Source organism: Ascidiella aspersa, chromosome 4, assembly GCF_963924565.1.
Source record: "Ascidiella aspersa chromosome 4, kaAscAspe10.2, whole genome shotgun sequence".
In the NCBI taxonomy this organism is placed as follows: Eukaryota; Metazoa; Chordata; class Ascidiacea; order Phlebobranchia; family Ascidiidae; genus Ascidiella; species Ascidiella aspersa.
This window is the reverse complement of record NC_139450.1, coordinates 13,323,054-13,345,076: the sequence shown is the minus strand read 5'-3', so window position 1 is coordinate 13,345,076 and position 22,023 is coordinate 13,323,054. Positions and strand designations below refer to the sequence as shown.

Below are 22,023 nucleotides of genomic sequence, written 5' to 3'. Positions count from 1 at the left end.
GCCATTGATTTAATGGTAAAGCTATACATTGTATTCAGGAGTTTAAAATAGGCGAAATACTTATCCGGTCCTTGCTGCATTTCAGTCGATGGGACTCGTTCAACTGCTTTGTCACGTCGATGCTGAAATGTCTTCTGCGAACCTAAGTAATCCAGGGCCTTCGCAAAACCTGCAAGGAAGCTGCCGATTAGGAGGCACGTTACACAGATACACGTTTATTGACGGTCGCAGCGACAATGCAAAAGTGTGAGGGGCCGAAACGCGACTAGGGCGAGCCAAGGGAACGATCTTGAGCGGCGATCGGTACTGAGGCTTTGCCCAGTCAATGGTCGCTGCCGAGTGCACCTTAAAAACGAGGGAGAGAGAGGATCCGAAGCGATACAACCGAGCCAGCACGAGAACACGCACACAAATACCGACGCGCAATAGAAATGTAGGTTAAAGAAATAGGTGGCACGAATGTAGTCGTGGTGGGTAGTTGTGGCGGTCCGGACCGGCGCTTGCTCAGTGACGCAGCTTCGACGGGTTCTTCATTTTCTGCGAGGCCTGGTACTGCAGTTGGTAGGCCATCGGGTGGATTTTGAACCCGAACAAACTGAAAAGGAAAATTTGTTTTGGTTTATTTTTTTGTCGTGGTTGATCGGTGCACGATCGTGATCGAATTAATTCGCGAAAGATTTTAGAAACGGAAGTCAACGTTGATCTATGCATACACCCAGTCGCTCATTAAAATGTCCATTAGTTGAAACTGATACCCTTTGTGGGGTTGTTCGAAAGAAATAATATTAAACAAAAAGACCTGTTTTGTAGAACCTAGGGCTGTTTTTTTATAAACCAAAAAATTATACTTCGCTTACACCAGAAGAGCGATTTTTATCTACAGAAAATCATATATTTAGAAATTCTTTTTTGTTTTAGAGGTGGTAAAAAAAAAAAATACAAAACAGTTAGACATGCAAGAAATTACTACTTAATGAAGTAACGTACATTTTAATCTATTGGAAACTAAACACTGTTTGAAACGTGTTAAGGCCTTGTTTTTATAAATTACTTCGGTTTGGAACTATACCTTGCATTTCAGTAACAATCCTATCACAACAAACCCTTTTACAGTCTTATGATAAGTTGTACAGCAGTAAACATTCAGGAAATAAAAGCAGGAAACCAAGCATTAAAATGTTATCTTGTTTCCAAGAAAAAAAATTTTCTGTAAATAAAATATTTAGTGTGTTGTACATCATGTTTAAAAATACGTGTTTGGCAATATTTAATATTGCTTACTATTAACTATTTTTATAATGTTAGTAACTTCTTACCGTGGAACAAATTGGTTAGTGGGTTTCTTTGGACGATATTCTGGATGAACCATGAAAAGCATGTGAGGGAACCCAGTGCCAAAGTAGGCACCATCTGTGTGATGGTGCCTGGACGACTTCGGGGTGTACACGTCCTGACACTTGGGACAATAGAGCTTCACCATGGCCTCACCGGGAACATCTGATAACCCTGGCAAAGGAATTAACAACTTGTTCAATGTTTAGTAACTCTGGCAATTGTTTAATCTGAATTAGAATAGTGATTTACATCAGCATCATTGGGAAGGGATTACTAAGGACTTTCAAGAACGATAAATAAGGTGATTTTACAGGCAAAAGTACAAAACACAATCGGAATAAATATTCTAAACCAGGGGTTCTTAAACTGGGGTCCATGACCCCTTAGGGATCCGTCACCTAGACTTTAGGGGTCCATGAAGGCCTAATTGAAATATTAGTGTATATTTAAGAAGTAATCAATTTATCAAACACAGCAGTTTAATTAAAAATAAAACGGTATTGCACTGAATGCATTAAACTCCGTTACCCTTTCACATTTTTGGACCGAAATCAGTAGACTTATAAAGTCTATTTGTATTGTGACGTAAATTTATGACGTTATTTTAAAAAAATTTTGCCTATTGTGGTCCATGCGATGCCAAAAAAATTTTAGAGGTCCGCGGTAAAAAAAGTTTAAGAACCTCTGTTCTAAACATAATCCTAAAAGTTTATTCCACGCTTTTTAATTAAGTGAGCATTCTACAGAACTTAAACATAATAATGTGAATAATTAAAAACATTGTCTCTACTTCTTTAAAATCTATATTAGTAATGTGCTTAAAACAGGCTTTAGCCATATTAAACAGGTTTTAAAGAATGTCTGCACACTGTTTAGCTGTGGTGTGATAGTGTTCCACTAGACAAAAAAAAACTTACCGATAGGTAGCATTGTTTGGTTTTCACAGTATACTCTTGAACAATGACCAAAGTCACCTTGTTGATACTTCTCCAGCTGGAAATATATTAATAGAAAATGGTAATATAAATGTGTCACAGACAAGAGTTTCGATAATTAGGACTCAAGCATATCCTTAAATTCAATACAGAGAAATTTTAAACTGCCTCAGGCCAAATTTTGACATAAACGCGCTTGACCTATGTTCGAGGCCTAAGCAAAACAATGACAAAACCTTGTATTGAAATGAGACCAAGTAATAAATTATTTACATGTTAACCTGCAAAAAAATTATATTAAAATACCAGCACTGAGCTAATCTACAAGTGGATTGTCCTTATAGTCATTCAAATTTTACACAGTATTCACAGACCAATTCTATTATTTTTATGGCAATTTTACATGCTTTTCAAAACATTGTATACACAAGTGAAATAGAGAATTTTTAATAATAATATGTTAAAATGTCACACAAATTACTGTTGTTGCCAAAACAAACATCTACATATTGTATGAAAATACTGGTCTGGTGTTTTCCATTTTTCCCAGATATATACGCTTGGTAAAAAAATGAGGATAAAATCCATGCACATCTAAGTAGGAATAGATGTTAGTACAGTGGTTCTTAAACTGGCGGGCGTGCAAGGTTCACAAGGGGGGTGCGAAAATTAACAAACTCTGTATTAATTATGACTAAACTTTATGGTGATCATTGAATGGACAACATCAAGTTATCCCACATTAGGTTTTTCTGTCAAGTACAATATTCCTGTTGATTTTAAGGTTAGTATTTTGCTTAATGAAGCAAGGTACATCAGTTTTTGTCAACATCTGTCCAGTTTCTTGTGTTAATTAATTGTCACCTACTGTAAGCCTAATTGATATTAAACGCTTTAGGATCAAAATGTTTGTTAATGGACACTGGAGTGTTTTATACACTTAGATATATGCATTTTGAGGAAATTTATATAAAACAAACCAACACTGGCTGTCCACACGATTAAATAGTGCTAATATTCGGCGTGCCTGTACTATTTGCACAATGTAATTTTACTAACCTTGGTTGTAACTTTTATCCGAATCACTGCACAAATTTTGAAATAATAACTGGATTTTTGTAAGAAGTGGCGACTATTGAATCTATATTTAACTGGGAAATGTAACACATTTTAATCAGGTGTTATAGTATTAGGGAGATTGGTTTGACAGTACTCTTATTCCGGTGTCCCTAACACACTTTTAGCATATAATTAATGGCTGGTTGATATGTGATTTTAATCTGGTGTGCACAGAAATCGGAGGCCTAAACCTCCAAGACCACCTCCACCTCTTATCAAGAAGCCTTTCAAAAGGTCGTTTAAGCCACGGTAACACTGCCTGCAAAGCTCTAACCGATCACATTTGGTTATTTCCTGCTTTTATGAACTCAAACCACCTTTTGTTGCATTTGTTTGCTTGCCACTAATTTGGATGTGTTCTTTAACGAATTTATTTTTCTTTAACTTTTTAAATCTGGTATGGAGTACCTTGCCATTTACGCATGCATTTCATTTGTTCCCCGTACATATACTTAGAGTTCAGCAAGGTATAGTAAATATATAAAAAAAATCATTTTATCGCGCCCAAGTGCCTTTATCCAGTCAGGATAAAACACGTTTACTATGGCTAAATGAACACCGTTTGCAAACATTGTGATTCATGTGATGGCAGCATTTTTGGTGTAATGGTTTAGAAATCATTTATTAATTTTAAATATCAAAATGGTGAAAATTTGTATTAGATTTGATTTATAAAAAGTGGTGTTTACATTGATACACATCAATAATAAACTGCTGCAACCTAACTCCATTATTTTCAGTACAAACGTTATTTTGTCAACGAAATCAATATAAAATGATTAATTTTTATTTATTTAAATCTTCAAAAATATACAGAGTTCTAAACGACTTTTTGTGCTAATTATCATTTCTAGAGCTACGAGAAGGTACAACACCCTTGATTTAGGGGATGACGAGGACCTTCCTCAAACCCCCAGCTCTGCTGACTCCAATCGACTTAGAGGTTTTAGCAATTTTTCGCACGTTGATGTCGATCTCGTTGACCAAATGGAGACGGCCTTTGACGAAATTGTCAACTCGGTAAGCATAGTCAAATGCCCGGTATTTGTCGCGTACTAAAACTGTAGCCTTGATCATATCGCGTTTTATTAGCAGGAATCTTAAATAGAACACTTATCTTAGATTTAATTAGAAACCTACGTTCATTTTGTCAAAACTGTTTGTTTTTTGTTGTTTTATTGTAAAAATTGAAGGCTTGATGTACCTTAAGTTTGCAGTGTCCAAGAAAGACAGAATGTAAAAAAGTATTTCTGGGAAAAGTTCAACAGCAGCTTTTACGCCTATTGGATTAAATAAAATAAAACAAACAAAATGGTTGAAATACTCGGCTAACTAATAGTCGCAAATTTTCGAAAGTGAAAGGCATCAACTTTTTTTAAGATTTTTTTAACATTACAAAAATAAAATTTAAACTACAGAATTCTTCAAACGGTAACCACCTGAGAGAAACCTCCCCCGACCTTTTGTTGGACTTTTCAAGCTCTGGATCAGGTAATTTTTTTTTGCATTCTTTATCAATCTTTTGTCTTTTGTGTGGATGAATAAAGTGTTTTTCTATGAAATCTATATGTGATATTTTTACATATTGGTTAGATAGTGATTCTTGTACGGGATTCGTCGAAGCTGTTTTCACCGCTCAATTATATATGAAAGATTGTTGTTTTTGTTAATGAGCGAAAATTTGGGGCTCGTTTAAAATTTGGGTCAAGTTAGCAAACGTTTAGAACCGCTGGATTAGATAATAATCATTGTAAAGATGCAATATGATGGCTATTTACTTGTCAATATTTTTGTCAGCAGTATCGATTTTTGTTTTTAGATGAACTGCCTCCACTGACCAGTCCTACTTCATCTGAAAGAGACAACGAGTATGTTGAATTAACCTGGCTAGTAACGTATTTATTTTTTCGGAAATCAACCTATCTAGGACCGTAAAAAAAAATATACCACATGAAAGAAAAAGTCATAATAAAAGTCGAGTCATTGTCATGAAAATAAAACGTAAACTACTAAAACTGGTAAAATGGTCAGTTTGTAAGCAATACCTGAAAAAAAAATACGTAACATATAGCAAGCAAATTGTTTTACGTGCAAAGATTAAAGTGAATATCCCTAATTTTGTAAAGTCAGGTCATTTAAAAACAATGAAATAATAAATGATCGACAAGTAATACAATTAAGTCATCACAACACTCTTAGATACAATAACGATGTAATTAGGATGTAAAATATTGTATAATTACTGATTAGCGGTTCCTACTTTGAGAAATAGAATCCAGCTGAAAACTTGTTTTATTGATTGGTGTAAATTATGTGGGATTAAATCAAACTATGTTTTTGTTTGCTGTTCTTGATTTTATATTTATTTACTCGCTTTCGTAATATTTGAATTATTTCAATCGATATTGTTATACACGACAATGATTTCTGTCATTCCTTGTCTGCATAACCATTATTGAAACTTGTTTAATATCGATTTATGTGACGCACGTTGTCATAAATGTTTTCCCTGTTTAATTAACAACAACAGCAAACCTGAAAACGTTGTCTTGTTCATTAAAATCCACCTCAATTTGGTATCACTATTATTTTTGCACGATTATCAATTCGCCGGAACACAAATATTATCGCATGGTATTTTCAACATTCGCCAATCCGTAAACCGCATTCAAATCATAAGTGCTGTAACGGAGAGGAAATCACAAATTCTAGTAGTTGTCAATCGAAATCGTAAACTTATCGTTTAATTTGTCAACCCAGTCACATATCGTTTGTGTCGTTAAAACGCAGCACGTTCGAAGAGGGCTTTGTGATTGCCCTGCATGACACCTGTTTTGATTTTTTTGTGTGCCGATTGCACCTGCATGTGGTTGTTTGTTTGTGATTTTGCAGCGATAAGTCTAGTCGAAAATCGTCACTAAAACGCACCTCGCCTGTTTCGAAAAGACCGAAGAACATCCTCATGAGAAAGGATGGCTCGTTCACGATCGAGGGCGCACCGACTCCGTCTCCTGTTTTTCTCGCCGGTCCACCATCCACGCCACTGGTAGATCTCAGTGTAGCAAAAACGCCAGAGAAAAAGGTAACGTTTTTGCCATGACTTGCTGATGAATCAACATAGGCATATTCACTTGAGCGTTATGATCTGTCTAGCGCAATCAAAAACTTTAACGAGGAAATTTCCGGTTATTTAGCCTGTAACGTTGGTATTTTAAACCGTAAAAATATTGTGTTTTTCTTTGAGCTGTTGATATTTTAGATGGAGATTTGTATTGTTAATTAGCTAGCTAAATGTTTGAAAGGTTTGGTATACTATAGACCAGCCTTTCCTAACCTGGGGTAAATTTACCCCAGGGGGTAAACTTACTCGTTTTAGGAGGTAAATCCAAGGATATGTATTCAAGCTCTGAATATTCTGGTTTCGTTTTCTTTAACTAACTTTTGCGAAGCGGCTTCTCTGCACTGCTAACTATCAAATATAAAGCACGAAACCGACTTCATGTTAAATCTGATATTCGTTGTACATTATCACTAATTTCCCAGACATTGCAATTTAACTCGTTGCCAAAAAGCAAGGGCAGCCGTCACACTGACTATAACTGAGTAATTTGTTACTTTCGTTTTTTTGATAAATGAGCACCACTTTATATATTGGGGGTAAATTTGATATTCATTTTTTTTCAGAGGGTAAAACATACAAAAAAGGTTAAGAACCCGTGCTATAGACTGTTGTATGCTGTATTAAGGCAACTTAAAGATTGCTGGTGATATTTAAACCTTCCTTGTTATTTCCCAAACTGTTTGAACCCTTCTCTTTTTAGGCAAAGGTTCAAACAGGTTCAGAAGACCTCATCGGCCTGTCGTTCTTCAGCACGAATGAAAGCGGAAAACCGCCAGAACCCACAGCAGTCCCTGCCTCGCTGGGCAAAACCGACTGGGTCACATTCGACTCCCCGATCCCAGCAGCGTTCCAGCCAATCGAGAGCGCCACCTCTGAACCCGGCGCAGGAACGGACGCTGACCTAATGCAGTGGGGCCAGAAGAAAGCGAGCGAAACGCTAGACCTCGAGAAACTCTACATCAAGCCCGCTCTCCCTAAAGGGATCACTCCTATAACGCGCACGTCTTCGCTGCCGTTTCTACCTTCTCCAGTCGCAGCGCACGCCACCTACTCGACAGATCCGACCGGTGTCTTCCAAGCGAACACGCGAAGCAGCAAAGCGCGGCTCGCCAACTCAACGCTGGGCAGCAATCCGTTTCTCAACGACCGGTCGTCTTCCGTCGCCGCGGGTCGAGGCAACGCGGTTGCCGCGCGAAGGCCGCTGACGACGCAGACCCCGACCAGGCACTCGTTCTCGGCGAGACAGCAAAAGCAGCATGCGTCGCGCGACGATCAGGCGAAGGAAAGACCCAACAGCGAACTTTTTTCGGACTTGCTCACGAATTGGAAGTCGAAAGAGGGCCTGTGATGTTTGCTGTGCAATTGAAATGAGGCACAGACCTTGTTTTTCGTTCGCGGACGGTCGCAACGCGCACTTACTTCACGTGTTTTTGTCGATTCGCTGTCTTCCCATATCAACCTGTTTTTCAGATTTTCGCAACAGTTCAACCACAACTAAAATGGTGGTGGACTACCCATCGGCGCCCAATGAGATTTCCAATTCAATTTGATTGTCTGCAGTATGTCACCTAAACGTTTTAAAAACATCATTTATTAGTATGGTTGTTATTTGTAACCTATAGGAGTCGACCATTTTGCTAACGAAATAAAGTGTTTTTAGACTAGTTAATACTTTCGACGGCGTTAAACAAAGTTTCGTAATTTTTTCCCTATGTTCCGTTTTTGTTTGTTAATCGTATTACTGTACATTTTTAAAGATAACTTATAAGATGTTGTTTATGTAATGTGTACACTTCTTTGTAGGCTATATTCTTATTTTTTTCACTCGATATCGCACACATTACCATACAATACTTGTTTGGATAAATCGCGGATTAGATTATTGTCATTATCCAACCCAATTACAATGATAGAAACAATATTGCTGTTTGTACAGTAATTTACCCCAAAGACTGTGCCAAAGCATATTAAGTTGCGAAATCGCTGTATTTCGCATGATTTAATCTTGTACCGTGTTCTGGTATCCTGAGTAAAGCTAGACTGATGGTCGTTATTTTTGGTGCATTGTGACAATCTAATCCCTGTTATAATCATTTCAACGATGTTTTATTATATCTATTCCGGCCTTTTTGTTATAATAACCGGTGTATACTGACTATTATGCACATCTTTACACTGGTGATACCCAAAGCAATACAAACTCTAATCATAAGTGGTCCGTGTAGCCTACGTAACTCGCTACTAGAATAATGATTGGCCGACCAGCTAGAAATATAGGCAAGTTAACCCATGAGAAAATCGCAAATACCTAGTTTAGTATTTTAGTCACATGTCAACTTGTGCGACATTAACTTTGTTCAGGAGGCGAGTAAACAGCTGCGAACATCAAACGTTCAACGTCGACTTCCTCGTCAACTGTCATCATTGTTCGTCCGCTATTCTGCCATTGATTTAATGGTAAAGCTATACATTGTATTCAGGAGTTTAAAATAGGCGAAATACTTATCCGGTCCTTGCTGCATTTCAGTCGATGGGACTCGTTCAACTGCTTTGTCACGTCGATGCTGAAATGTCTTCTGCGAACCTAAGTAATCCAGGGCCTTCGCAAAACCTGCAAGGAAGCTGCCGATTAGGAGGCACGTTACACAGATACACGTTTATTGACGGTCGCAGCGACAATGCAAAAGTGTGAGGGGCCGAAACGCGACTAGGGCGAGCCAAGGGAACGATCTTGAGCGGCGATCGGTACTGAGGCTTTGCCCAGTCAATGGTCGCTGCCGAGTGCACCTTAAAAACGAGGGAGAGAGAGGATCCGAAGCGATACAACCGAGCCAGCACGAGAACACGCACACAAATACCGACGCGCAATAGAAATGTAGGTTAAAGAAATAGGTGGCACGAATGTAGTCGTGGTGGGTAGTTGTGGCGGTCCGGACCGGCGCTTGCTCAGTGACGCAGCTTCGACGGGTTCTTCATTTTCTGCGAGGCCTGGTACTGCAGTTGGTAGGCCATCGGGTGGATTTTGAACCCGAACAAACTGAAAAGGAAAATTTGTTTTGGTTTATTTTTTTGTCGTGGTTGATCGGTGCACGATCGTGATCGAATTAATTCGCGAAAGATTTTAGAAACGGAAGTCAACGTTGATCTATGCATACACCCAGTCGCTCATTAAAATGTCCATTAGTTGAAACTGATACCCTTTGTGGGGTTGTTCGAAAGAAATAATATTAAACAAAAAGACCTGTTTTGTAGAACCTAGGGCTGTTTTTTTATAAACCAAAAAATTATACTTCGCTTACACCAGAAGAGCGATTTTTATCTACAGAAAATCATATATTTAGAAATTCTTTTTTGTTTTAGAGGTGGTAAAAAAAAAAAATACAAAACAGTTAGACATGCAAGAAATTACTACTTAATGAAGTAACGTACATTTTAATCTATTGGAAACTAAACACTGTTTGAAACGTGTTAAGGCCTTGTTTTTATAAATTACTTCGGTTTGGAACTATACCTTGCATTTCAGTAACAATCCTATCACAACAAACCCTTTTACAGTCTTATGATAAGTTGTACAGCAGTAAACATTCAGGAAATAAAAGCAGGAAACCAAGCATTAAAATGTTATCTTGTTTCCAAGAAAAAAAATTTTCTGTAAATAAAATATTTAGTGTGTTGTACATCATGTTTAAAAATACGTGTTTGGCAATATTTAATATTGCTTACTATTAACTATTTTTATAATGTTAGTAACTTCTTACCGTGGAACAAATTGGTTAGTGGGTTTCTTTGGACGATATTCTGGATGAACCATGAAAAGCATGTGAGGGAACCCAGTGCCAAAGTAGGCACCATCTGTGTGATGGTGCCTGGACGACTTCGGGGTGTACACGTCCTGACACTTGGGACAATAGAGCTTCACCATGGCCTCACCGGGAACATCTGATAACCCTGGCAAAGGAATTAACAACTTGTTCAATGTTTAGTAACTCTGGCAATTGTTTAATCTGAATTAGAATAGTGATTTACATCAGCATCATTGGGAAGGGATTACTAAGGACTTTCAAGAACGATAAATAAGGTGATTTTACAGGCAAAAGTACAAAACACAATCGGAATAAATATTCTAAACCAGGGGTTCTTAAACTGGGGTCCATGACCCCTTAGGGATCCGTCACCTAGACTTTAGGGGTCCATGAAGGCCTAATTGAAATATTAGTGTATATTTAAGAAGTAATCAATTTATCAAACACAGCAGTTTAATTAAAAATAAAACGGTATTGCACTGAATGCATTAAACTCCGTTACCCTTTCACATTTTTGGACCGAAATCAGTAGACTTATAAAGTCTATTTGTATTGTGACGTAAATTTATGACGTTATTTTAAAAAAATTTTGCCTATTGTGGTCCATGCGATGCCAAAAAAATTTTAGAGGTCCGCGGTAAAAAAAGTTTAAGAACCTCTGTTCTAAACATAATCCTAAAAGTTTATTCCACGCTTTTTAATTAAGTGAGCATTCTACAGAACTTAAACATAATAATGTGAATAATTAAAAACATTGTCTCTACTTCTTTAAAATCTATATTAGTAATGTGCTTAAAACAGGCTTTAGCCATATTAAACAGGTTTTAAAGAATGTCTGCACACTGTTTAGCTGTGGTGTGATAGTGTTCCACTAGACAAAAAAAAACTTACCGATAGGTAGCATTGTTTGGTTTTCACAGTATACTCTTGAACAATGACCAAAGTCACCTTGTTGATACTTCTCCAGCTGGAAATATATTAATAGAAAATGGTAATATAAATGTGTCACAGACAAGAGTTTCGATAATTAGGACTCAAGCATATCCTTAAATTCAATACAGAGAAATTTTAAACTGCCTCAGGCCAAATTTTGACATAAACGCGCTTGACCTATGTTCGAGGCCTAAGCAAAACAATGACAAAACCTTGTATTGAAATGAGACCAAGTAATAAATTATTTACATGTTAACCTGCAAAAAAATTATATTAAAATACCAGCACTGAGCTAATCTACAAGTGGATTGTCCTTATAGTCATTCAAATTTTACACAGTATTCACAGACCAATTCTATTATTTTTATGGCAATTTTACATGCTTTTCAAAACATTGTATACACAAGTGAAATAGAGAATTTTTAATAATAATATGTTAAAATGTCACACAAATTACTGTTGTTGCCAAAACAAACATCTACATATTGTATGAAAATACTGGTCTGGTGTTTTCCATTTTTCCCAGATATATACGCTTGGTAAAAAAATGAGGATAAAATCCATGCACATCTAAGTAGGAATAGATGTTAGTACAGTGGTTCTTAAACTGGCGGGCGTGCAAGGTTCACAAGGGGGGTGCGAAAATTAACAAACTCTGTATTAATTATGACTAAACTTTATGGTGATCATTGAATGGACAACATCAAGTTATCCCACATTAGGTTTTTCTGTCAAGTACAATATTCCTGTTGATTTTAAGGTTAGTATTTTCGTTTTGTGAGGAGATGATTCCATAAAAACTTTATGCTAACGCATTAATCACGTGATTAAGTTACCTGCTATAATCGGCCATTCAAGGAAAACATGGTGTGTGCCGCACGCACGCATGCGATTAAAAACGATATTTGTTAATACCAAAATTTGTTTAATTTTTTGTACTGTTTAATAAATATCTCAAATATTCACAGAGAAAGTGCTACTACTTGAAAAACACTGTTCATTGTTATGTTACACACTACCAGGTTTATGGCTTTTTAATCATTTTGTTTTCACTTTTGAAGAGTTTTTGCATGTTGCGTTCTGTTTTATAAGGCTCAGTTAGAAACTTTTACCCAGCATTAGGGTTGTTCAGATTTAACTTTTTTTGAAAAATTATTTTTTCGCTTTGATTTCCCATTATGTGTCACATAAAAATCAGTTTCATAAGTTTACAAAGCAATTACACAAGATTTAGGGGCTCCGCAGACACTCCAAAATTTAACACTAAAATTGCTAAAATCTGGGACTTCCCCTAATACGATACTGTACGTTGTTCTTTAAAAACACAGAAGCCTTGTAATTTGTATATTAAACAATGGCAAGAAAGCATTACTAATCTATTTTCCAGTTTTATGTAACTTAAAATGTATTCTTAAAGCCCCCAAATCCATACTCAATTTTTAGAGATTTGAGTGTTTTCAAGGTCCCTGATCTGGAATTGGCCACTGAAACCGCGGTAAATTTGTCAGAAATTCCGCGTTTCAAAATATGGCAACCCTAGGTTAGGCTGGGTTAAAACAGTTACATCCTTTCCATAAATGCAACTTACCTAGAAATAAGTTGCTGTTATACTTAATGTTTTTTTATTTTGAAACAAGGTGGGGCGTGAGTTTGGTTAAAATTGTAAAAGGGGGGCGTGTCTCAAAAAGTTTTAAGAACCACTGTGTTAGTAGGATTAAAAGCTTTTCACGGTACACTTAACATAATTTAAGTTAAAGAAGGTTTATATTTAAACACAACAATAGGTAAAATTTACAAGATATCTTAGGGTGGAATTCACAAACATGCAGGAGTGAATCGCTTTTATTTAAAGGTTCGGGTTCGGTTAAGGTTCATGTACTTTCAAATTATTCAGTTCAGTTCCAGTTCGGCTCCTTAAAATCTTATAAAAAACGGTTAAGGTTCGGTTACGGTTCGGAAAAAAATTGACCTAAACCGCTTCATAAAGTTCCGGTTCGACTCCCTGATATAACCTCGGCAACTACTTTTGAAACCACCCGACCGTGAAATTTAAGTTATACAACATCGCTGAAAATGCATCACAAATCACGAAACTGATCCAGGATCAGTTGACCCGAGTTTGTGGAATAAACCCAGCTCAGGATTGTAAATCTCAGATCAATTGATCCAGGATCATGGATCAATACTGATCCGAGTTTATGAATTCGACCCTTAAAGGTAGGTAGGTTTAAAAGTATTTTTTGCTCCCAGTTTCCCTCTTCTTGGCAGTTAAAAAATACAACCCAACAAATCACTTGATTCACCATAAACCATGGTATATTTATACAGATTTACAAGAATTTATACAGATTACAAGAATTAAACTATTGAAACCTTAAATCATATGGTAAGGAAAATTAAGCAAAATGGTTTTAAAAGGACATTGTAATTAATTATATAGGTAGAAAGTTATTTTTTTCTCACCATCTGTGCAATGCCACGGTTTGTTAAGCAATATCTGGCATGAATTAATCCATAAAGCATCTCAGCCGCCTGCTCAATTAAGTCTGATTGATTTGTGTTATCGTCAATGTCATCATCCGGTTCCAAATCAAGGATCATGTCCAAAGCTTGTCTTAAAGATAACAATTTGAACCAAACATTTTAGGAGAAATATTAAGAAAGACTCATGGGCAATAACAACACTATGCTTGAAAGGATTTAAAAAAAAATAATAATATATTAAAAAAGGAAACACTTTTTTAAATTTTTATCTGTTTCCAGTTTGATTGACACCACAAATGGCTAAAAATATCAATGTGCCTCAAAATTTATATTGATTTCTAACTCTTATTAATGCATTTGAATACTTAAGTATATCACTGTATAACTATAAAACTTATTACAGTGTGTCATATTCAAATAGTATAATATTTTATCAAAAAACTTTTTTATACCAGTGAATTAAGAATGCTTCTGTTTACCTTTGGCAGAATTTAAGAAATATGTTTATAACACAATTACACAAATACCTGTAATGAGGCACTTGGTCACCAAGACCTGTCAAGTTAAATTTGTCTTGTATGTAGTCTTCATCGACTTCACAAAAGAATTCATTTCCTCTCAGTCCACAGAACCACGCTATCCACGACACTTCTTCCGAGGAACTCATTACCTCTAAAATTTGGACTCCCCAGTTTCAATTATGCCTAAAAGGCTTTGATAATTTTGTCGAATGATTTTCCCTAAATTTAAATGGTTGGCATTGGCCAAGAAATTAGAGGCTGCTGACAAACCCTAAATAAAATAAATTTCATACAATTGTTGGTAACTATTAGAAAGTTTTAACCTGGGGAAGACCAATAAGTTGTTCAGAACATCGATTGATGATTTCAACAAAGCAAGAATATATTCATTATTTCTGAAATGTGATGGTTATCAAGCACACCACAAGCTGTCGACAAAACAAAGCTTTTGCATAGCACTTGAGGCAATAGAACTTAAGTCAATTAAATTATTCTTGACATTTGCAAAATAAATATAAACCATTGGCACTTAAATTGTCTACAGTTTTATTCAGGATATGACCAGCACCCAAACCGAGCGTTTTTGGGATTCATTCTACTTTATACAGCTTTTATACTGGCGACTTGAATCACTGTGTTACAATATAGATTTGTGAATATATACTCGATGAGCAACATCAACTAAAGAAAAGTGACTGTTTTGAGTTCAAAAATTTAAGGACAGGTATTTTAGGGCTGCGGGTCCAGTTGGATTCAGAAGAAAACGAATAGGAGACTTAGGCAGCCAGCCTTAAGACCCAGCGCCTACTGACCGGTAGCAACTACCCTTCTAATCACTAAATCAACAAATTTTTAGGTATGCATACTCTATCAGGGTGTTCTATACCCAGATTAGTGGGACATTTGTAACTGTCAACATAATTTTCTGTGACTTGTTATACTTGATTATGTAATCCCCCTTTAAATGAACTAACCCTGAGTCCCTTACATTTAAGTGGGGAATTTACAGGCACAAAAATACTGTGCAGTTTAAACCAGTCATGAAATGTTGACAGACACCCATGGCACCACTGATGCAAGAAAAAAACTAGAGGGTGACTTGGTGCATAAAAGGTAAAAAGTGCACCCTGCTAGTTTACCTCATGAAGGATGCATAATCACTTTTAAACAATCGCAGGTGGAATTCAACCACAGTTTGTTTTATGGGGTTATATTGCACTGGTCTAGAATCCTACCACAACAAACATAATTTGGATTAGGATGTGGGTTAGCGTTTAGGTAGGTTAAGCAATATTATTAAATGATAAATATAATAATACTTTATCCACTATCACACAAACCAACAGCCTAACCCAACTATTGTGCATTGCTTTAATAATAATTGTTTCGACACGGTGGTAAAATTCTAGACCAGGTGGTTACATTTCTAACATTATTTGGGTAAGGGTGCGAGTTAGTGGGTGGAGTAAATCAAGTATTATTATTACCTTTATTATCCAATATTTATTTCTTCATTGCAATTCAATTTTAACAACGCGTTTCTTCTTTCGTAATTATAAAAAGTAGGATTCTAGACCAGCGCCAAAAAGGCATATATTACAATAGATGCTTTAAATATTATACAAGTATATCTTTACATTGCACTATGATGTTGCGACGTATAAGTGACATTAACTGTCAATATGGACATGGTATCGTTGTACAATTATTAAGGTTGTTGACGTAAATCGTTTTTTAAAAAACGCTTTCGGTTGAGGAAAGTTGAAATAATTCAACTTTGACGCCTTCGGTTAGAAGCGAGGAAATTTGCTGTTAACGCTGGCAACTCGTTATGTGTGAACTGGACTTAATGCGTCCAGTGTGAACCAGCGGAGTTTGACCTGTGTATAAAAGTCGCAGTTCGACGTCCAAATGGAGAAATATATATTAATCATATATATACCATTAAACATTATAGAACTGGGTACTTCTAACCGCGATAGTCACAATTTTGGAAGTATTGCCTGAAAAACAGTTTCATCACTTACCCTTTTCACCGTACACAGACAGCCATTTTTAAGCTGTTTTGTTGAAGTAAAAACGTCAAAGTGGAAGGGCGAAATATTGGTAACTTTTTCTAGTTGGAAAATAATACATTTATAACCATCTTGATGTTAACACGAAACTTAGGCCAAAAGCTATTCATCAACAAATTTTTAAATATTATTTTTTTGGTTTAATTATTTGAATATTTTTTACAACATACTTATGGAGTTGTGGTATTTCCATCGTATGAAATGCTGCCAATCACTACAGTACATAGACATCTTATAAATTTGAGATTTCACATTAAAAGGATTGCACAAATCATGGACTGATTAATTTTTCTATCGGATGAAGGCAATCCCATGGCTCTTGTAAGTGGTTTCCTAAATTATATGAACACAGTTCGAATTTTTAACTCGACAAAGCAAGAAACATGTCAGGACGAAAGGAGATCTTCTCGAGAGAAACGGAAGTATTAGCGAGATTCCCGGAGAAGAAGTCAAGAGAATATATCTACAAGATCCTAGAAGTCATCTCATTCGAAGTATGCAATCTCGAAGGTATCATCGATCGAAAATCTGGATTTGTGGACTTTACGTGCCACACTGGACCTCAGGCACAAGAACTCGTATGCAAATAAGGCAGAATTCCTGAAGTCGAGTTCGCTCGACGCTACGAAGCAGAATTCACCAGCGTAGAGCTCGCCCATGTACCTCCCCGCTTCAACATAGGAGAGATCATCAACGTAGTTCAACCCAAACATCAAAGAAACAAAAAGAAATAAAGACCGTTTCGCAGGACTCCCCGATGGTAGAATCACCCTGGAAATAAAAACGAAAGATTTGAACATGAAAACGAAAGATCCCAGCTACAGTAGGGTGCCAGGGCCTCACTTTCCCGGTTAGGTACCTGGGCCAACCACCGCAATGCTACCTCTGTAAAGACTTCGGTCATATTAAAGAAGACTGCATAGCCCTCCTACTAATCCCCACCACTCCAGCGAAACTCCCACCCCCCCAAAAGCCAATTCGAAGCCACTACATCATCTCACCATAAGGAAATCACCAGCAACACATAAAGCAATCCACCACCATCAACAACCAATCAACCAATCAAAAGCAACTTCCGAACCAACCAATAGCAACAACCCAACGGACCTGATACACTTTGGGCCGGAAGAAATAGTTGAACAACACGACGCTGCCCCCAAAACCAACAAATCAAAGTCCGAGAAAAGGAAGAACAAAACAACTCCCCCCACAAGCAAGCAACCCAAAGAAGACCAACTCACGAGCACCTCAATCAACCAAATCGTCAACCCCACCGACTCCCCCCACACAGGACCCTCAATTGAAATGTACATATTGCAGCCGACCCACCAGACACCGAGAAGGTGACAAAACATACCACTGTTCAAAATGCTACACCTCATTTGAAAGATGTATGGATTGCGGACAACTATTTGACCGCAACACCGTTTGCCATTGCGGGTTCTAATCTGCAACACATTTAACCTCGATGCCAAAAAAGCAACTCAAGTAACCCAAAACAAGAATTTATTCCTAAAACCACAGTGCCATGCTCACGTACACAATATTCTCTCCACATTTGTTTCCCCCTTTTTTGTTATTTTCCCATCACGTACTTGTTTACATTTCTCGCGTCCCCAAATAAATCTACCCCCCTTAGCATCTAAGGATGCTGCAAAAAAAAAAAAATTATATGAACAACATAAACGATTTTGATGCGTAACCAAAGTATGTTTGGAAAAAGCGTGTGGTCTGGTGGTTAAAGATTTAAGATTCGGCTATAAGATCTGCTGGTGGAAAACAACTTGGATCCCATTCTCACCACAAAACTGCTTCATAGTTTTTAACAACAGTGCAAGACGATTGCATAACTTGATTCTATAAAATTCAAGTTGTGACGTCATAAGGGAGTGAACCGCTTTTGTTATAGGCATGGGTTCGGGTTCGGTTAAGGTAAGGCAAGGAGATTTAAATTGTTGAAGTCTCTTTGGTTAAGGTTCATGTTCTTTCAAATTATTCGGTTCAGTTCCGGTTCGGCTCCTTGGAATCTTACCGAAAACGGTTCAGGTTCGTTTACGGTTAGGAAAAAATTGACCCAAAACCGGTTCATAAAGTTTTTCGGTTCCGGTTCGACTCCGTGATTTAAAGGCGGTTTCGCGGATCATTTTATATTCCTACGGACATAATTGATCAATATAAATGCATTCGCGCGACTGTTTTATGTCTTCTAAATGTCAAACTCACGAGAGTGTAACGGCCCTACTCGAAATATGACGTTTGCTGACGTAAAGTCAATCAACGACCAAATTTATCCCACTTATCGAAATTACTACTATTAGGTTACAGCTGTTTTATTTTACCGCATAGTCTAGAGCCGTGATAAGACTTTTTCCAAAAAGCGCCGTGATAAGACTTTTTCCAAAAAAAATGTAAACTTATAGTTCTAGTACTAGTCAATGGAGTTTATTGAGCGCTACTTTTTTCGCAAAAATCTAACTTCCTTGCAGCAAGGTCATTGCATCGTGTTTACCCCAACCAGCCCAAGATTTCAACTAGTTGGGCCATGTTTCCGTTTTTGCAGTTTTAATTTGGCTAACGGGACCTTTGAATTCAATACCGTCCTGTGTGACCGGTGGTTCCCCGCCAAGTAAGTGGAGTTGGTTGCGATTCTACGATATATCAACCATAAAGTCAACCTTATTAAAATCCAGACACGTGACAAAAAAAACATTTGTTTATTTCGATGTGCCTACCAAAAAAAGCAAAATGAATCTAGCTGGGTGCTTTTTGTACTTTGCATTATTTTTATATTCCGCGCGAAATATAAAAACGTCTGATCAGTCATACGTCAGCTCTTTGGTTAGTTACAATCATGATTTATAAATTCACATTACGTTTTGTTATAGGCTATCTAATGGGGCAGTTATGCGGCGTTGTTCTTGGAAAGTTTCATGCTGGGGTAGCAAACCATTCTATTCTATTAGGTATGTTGGGCGAACACTTTGCAAGTTGCTAACACGTCATAATTTTTGAATATTTTTTTATTGTCGCATTATATAAACTTTGGCCTATTTCACCTTAAATGCAATTAAACTATAAATATTTAAAACTCCTTAGTTGTACATTCGTAAGATAATGAAGTTGCAGAATAGCAGAAGAATAAATAATTAACGATTGGACTTGTCGTTATATTACAAAAACTCTTTGGCGCCAATTCCATATAGCAGCGACGAATATTTTGGCGTAACTTAATCCATGCAAATATAAGTGCCAAACCAACAAAATATCAAGTATGTTCACATTGTGTATATATAAAACTATGTTCATTGCTCGGTACACCTTGACGTCCATTTGTGCCCTTTCATACAATCGTACCATTAGGCAAAGTTAAAAGTAAGGGAGGTTGTACCGCAATATCATTTCTCGCGTGGCCCTGGCTTTATAATGACTAATACAAATTAAACGAAAAAAATTGCAATACGAAAGCTTTCAGTGAAAGGTGGTCACAGTCGTATTGTCCTCAGCAGAAATATCGTTCACTTTGTTCTTGTTTTCCAACTCCAAACGTTCTTTGTAATTCTGCAGGAAAATTACAATATATTACGATGTAAAGATTCAAGGTTCTGCAGCGTGGTTCACTTAATGTTATTTCGAAGCTGATAATATGCTAGAACACAAGCTTTAAAATTCCTAGTTTAAAGGGTAAAAACGTTAGTGAATCTTGAATAGTGCTCGAGCGTCGTCAGTGGATTTCCTTTGTAACCAGTTTATCACGGATGCCAATGTTCAATACAGGACGATTGTCGATACACGTATCTGAAGGTCTAGGTCTAGGGCTCTAGGCCAAAGATAAGGCTTTTATTTGTAATCGACCCTCCAGTTAAGTAACGCTGTTCTAGTATAATGTTTAAGTTTCCATAAAAGCACATTTATTAAAACAGTAAGTTGAATTGAATAAGCTTGACACAAACCCAGTTTTTATATATTGTAGCGTATATTTCCCACAGCTTTATTACTGAAATTACTAACCTTTTTGCGACTTGAAAACATACGTTTCTTCATAGGCGTTTTCTTAGTGTCGGAATGGGAACTGCAGCAATCGTAAGTCAGACCTTAATAAACCGAAATAGATATTTTTATAATATTGATAATAAGTTGAGAACACATTGCTTTTATAGTATTTTACCATTATGATTAAAATAAACAAATATGGTGTGCATAAAGTATAAAATTGCAAAAATTGTTGTTCCATTTTTAAGGTTTTCTCCCTTTTAAGACGTATTGTTTAACACTAACCGCACAAGATAACAAATCAACACAAAATGACAAAATAAAATTCAAAAATGAACTCGGACTAGGATGAGCTACAAACCAACCAATTAGGAGCAGAATTAACATGCTGGAGACAAAAGCAATCCCACTGCCGAACAAGGCCAGGTTGTATTTATTTCCCAGCAAATCCTGGCTATTGAGATCGGACAAACTTTTCCCTGTGACGTCGATGAGGAATTTATTGACGTCGTCGGTCAACTTGTGTAATCTGAAAGAAAAAAAGCTTGCAGTCTACTATACAACACAACAGTCCCCATTCTACTAAGAAGGTCTGATCATAAAAAATACTGCATTTTAAATTGTACTACACAGAAATAATACCATTTCCATTAAACTCATTACTTTTTATCTAAATTATCCGTTTTTAAGATATAAATATGTCATAAACGAATGTCCTTATTTTGTTTGGCTTTCTTAAGCTAATAAAATATATGTTATACCAACCCTTCTTCAAGTCTATACGACAACCTATTTGTTATACACTCTACCTTTCTGAATATGTTTCCCCCAACTGACGTCTAATAAAAACATACATTCGTCAATCTATAATAGTATAACGTTATGTTCTGTTCACAATTCGTTATTTTGTGCTATACTAAGCGTTTTTGTACGCTATTAACTTACTGGTCATACAGAGACATAGCGTTCCAATCAAGGCACAATAAAGTGTAAAAATTATCTTCAACTTAACAAAAATGGTTTCACTGATGTGCTGCTTCAACCCTAAAGGCTAGAACAATCCTTCGCATAACAGCAGGAAACTCGGTCGTGATTTTAATTACTGCTACTAAGTGTTGTCAGTGTTAAGCTACACAAGGAAGTCGTTATAGCTGCGAGACAACCAAGGGACTGATATTACGCACCAACTCTGTGTTTCGCATAATCACACGGCGGCAGGTAGATGCTATAAAGCAATATCTAGGTGGCTATTATTTTTCTTTGATATAATTTAGCTTCTCAGTGATAAAATGCACTCGAATAAAATATGAAAGATTTGTGTTACAAAGCAAACTAGCATTTGACGATTTCAAAACGCCAGAGGCAAAAACACGTAAGAGTTGAAATGTCAGTAAAGGAATATTGAGCAGTTACCTCCATTGTGCGTAGAAACGTTCATAGGAGGTATGTACGCCTACAATACTCACACAAATATACGCTACACTCCCAAATTACGTCATTTGCTATAGTCAGCACGAAACCTATTGTTCGAAATGGCGGCTCTTAAACTGTTAATTACAGCGGTATAGTTTTACTACTTCAGTCATTTAGTACCATAGATATATATATATTTTACAAATCGTTTCGCGGCAAACTAGAGATTCTTTAGTGTCACACTTACAGTAACCTATATACTTTTTTTTTATTGCCGCGGAACGATTTGTAAAA

The 22,023-nt window shown here is 36.7% G+C and overlaps 4 protein-coding genes across 4 annotated transcripts; 1 reads left to right on the top strand and 3 right to left on the bottom strand.

Annotated features, from left to right (window-relative positions):
- Positions 1–205: 205 nt before the first annotated feature.
- LOC146148002 (casein kinase II subunit beta-like) lies at positions 206–2,377 on the bottom strand. Its single transcript, XM_083386435.1, has 3 exons — positions 2,253–2,377; positions 1,317–1,506; positions 206–595 (listed from the first exon to the last, which is right to left on the bottom strand). Exons 1-3 carry the CDS (start codon positions 2,263–2,265, stop codon positions 505–507), a joined length of 294 nt encoding a protein of 97 aa, XP_083242561.1. The 5' UTR covers positions 2,266–2,377; the 3' UTR covers positions 206–504.
- Positions 2,378–3,573: 1,196 nt separating this feature from the next.
- LOC146148001 (uncharacterized) lies at positions 3,574–8,716 on the top strand. Its single transcript, XM_083386425.1, has 6 exons — positions 3,574–3,638; positions 4,244–4,409; positions 4,808–4,880; positions 5,209–5,257; positions 6,282–6,471; positions 7,211–8,716. The coding sequence occupies exons 2-6, from the start codon at positions 4,377–4,379 to the stop codon at positions 7,856–7,858; spliced, it is 993 nt and encodes a 330-aa protein (XP_083242551.1). The 5' UTR covers positions 3,574–3,638; positions 4,244–4,376; the 3' UTR covers positions 7,859–8,716.
- Positions 8,717–9,157: 441 nt separating this feature from the next.
- Positions 9,158–14,543, bottom strand: LOC146148000 (casein kinase II subunit beta). The gene is made up of 5 exons (XM_083386427.1): positions 14,258–14,543; positions 13,710–13,860; positions 11,205–11,280; positions 10,269–10,458; positions 9,158–9,547 (listed from the first exon to the last, which is right to left on the bottom strand). The coding sequence occupies exons 1-5, from the start codon at positions 14,395–14,397 to the stop codon at positions 9,457–9,459; spliced, it is 648 nt and encodes a 215-aa protein (XP_083242553.1). The 5' UTR covers positions 14,398–14,543; the 3' UTR covers positions 9,158–9,456.
- A 4,679-nt stretch (positions 14,544–19,222) lies between these two features.
- Positions 19,223–21,598, bottom strand: LOC146147999 (uncharacterized). The gene is made up of 4 exons (XM_083386431.1): positions 21,262–21,598; positions 20,682–20,845; positions 20,335–20,417; positions 19,223–19,884 (listed from the first exon to the last, which is right to left on the bottom strand). The coding sequence occupies exons 1-4, from the start codon at positions 21,276–21,278 to the stop codon at positions 19,795–19,797; spliced, it is 354 nt and encodes a 117-aa protein (XP_083242557.1). The 5' UTR covers positions 21,279–21,598; the 3' UTR covers positions 19,223–19,794.
- Between the last annotated feature and the right edge of the window lie 425 nt (positions 21,599–22,023).

What these genes read in the sequence shown, in the direction of transcription:
- LOC146148002 (XM_083386435.1), bottom strand. An exon ending in ACTAACCAATTTGTTCCACG is followed by an intron (nt 596 to 1,316) that starts GTAAGAAGTTAC and finishes TTTCCTTTTCAG; the next exon opens with TTTGTTCGGGTTCAAAATCC.
- LOC146148001 (XM_083386425.1), top strand. Translation starts at nt 4,377, where the DNA reads ATGGAGACGGCCTTTGACGAAATTGTCAACTCG. An exon ending in TTGACGAAATTGTCAACTCG is followed by an intron (nt 4,410 to 4,807) that starts GTAAGCATAGTC and finishes TTTAAACTACAG; the next exon opens with AATTCTTCAAACGGTAACCA. An exon ending in TCATCTGAAAGAGACAACGA is followed by an intron (nt 5,258 to 6,281) that starts GTATGTTGAATT and finishes GTGATTTTGCAG; the next exon opens with CGATAAGTCTAGTCGAAAAT.
- LOC146148000 (XM_083386427.1), bottom strand. Translation starts at nt 14,397, where the DNA reads ATGAGTTCCTCGGAAGAAGTGTCGTGGATAGCGTGGTTCTGTGGACTG. An exon ending in ACCGTGGCATTGCACAGATG is followed by an intron (nt 11,281 to 13,709) that starts GTGAGAAAAAAA and finishes ATATATTTCCAG; the next exon opens with CTGGAGAAGTATCAACAAGG. An exon ending in ACTAACCAATTTGTTCCACG is followed by an intron (nt 9,548 to 10,268) that starts GTAAGAAGTTAC and finishes TTTCCTTTTCAG; the next exon opens with TTTGTTCGGGTTCAAAATCC.
- LOC146147999 (XM_083386431.1), bottom strand. An exon ending in GTTAATTCTGCTCCTAATTG is followed by an intron (nt 20,418 to 20,681) that starts GTTGGTTTGTAG and finishes CGGTTTATTAAG; the next exon opens with GTCTGACTTACGATTGCTGC. An exon ending in TGTTTTCAAGTCGCAAAAAG is followed by an intron (nt 19,885 to 20,334) that starts GTTAGTAATTTC and finishes ATTTTCCTGCAG; the next exon opens with AATTACAAAGAACGTTTGGA.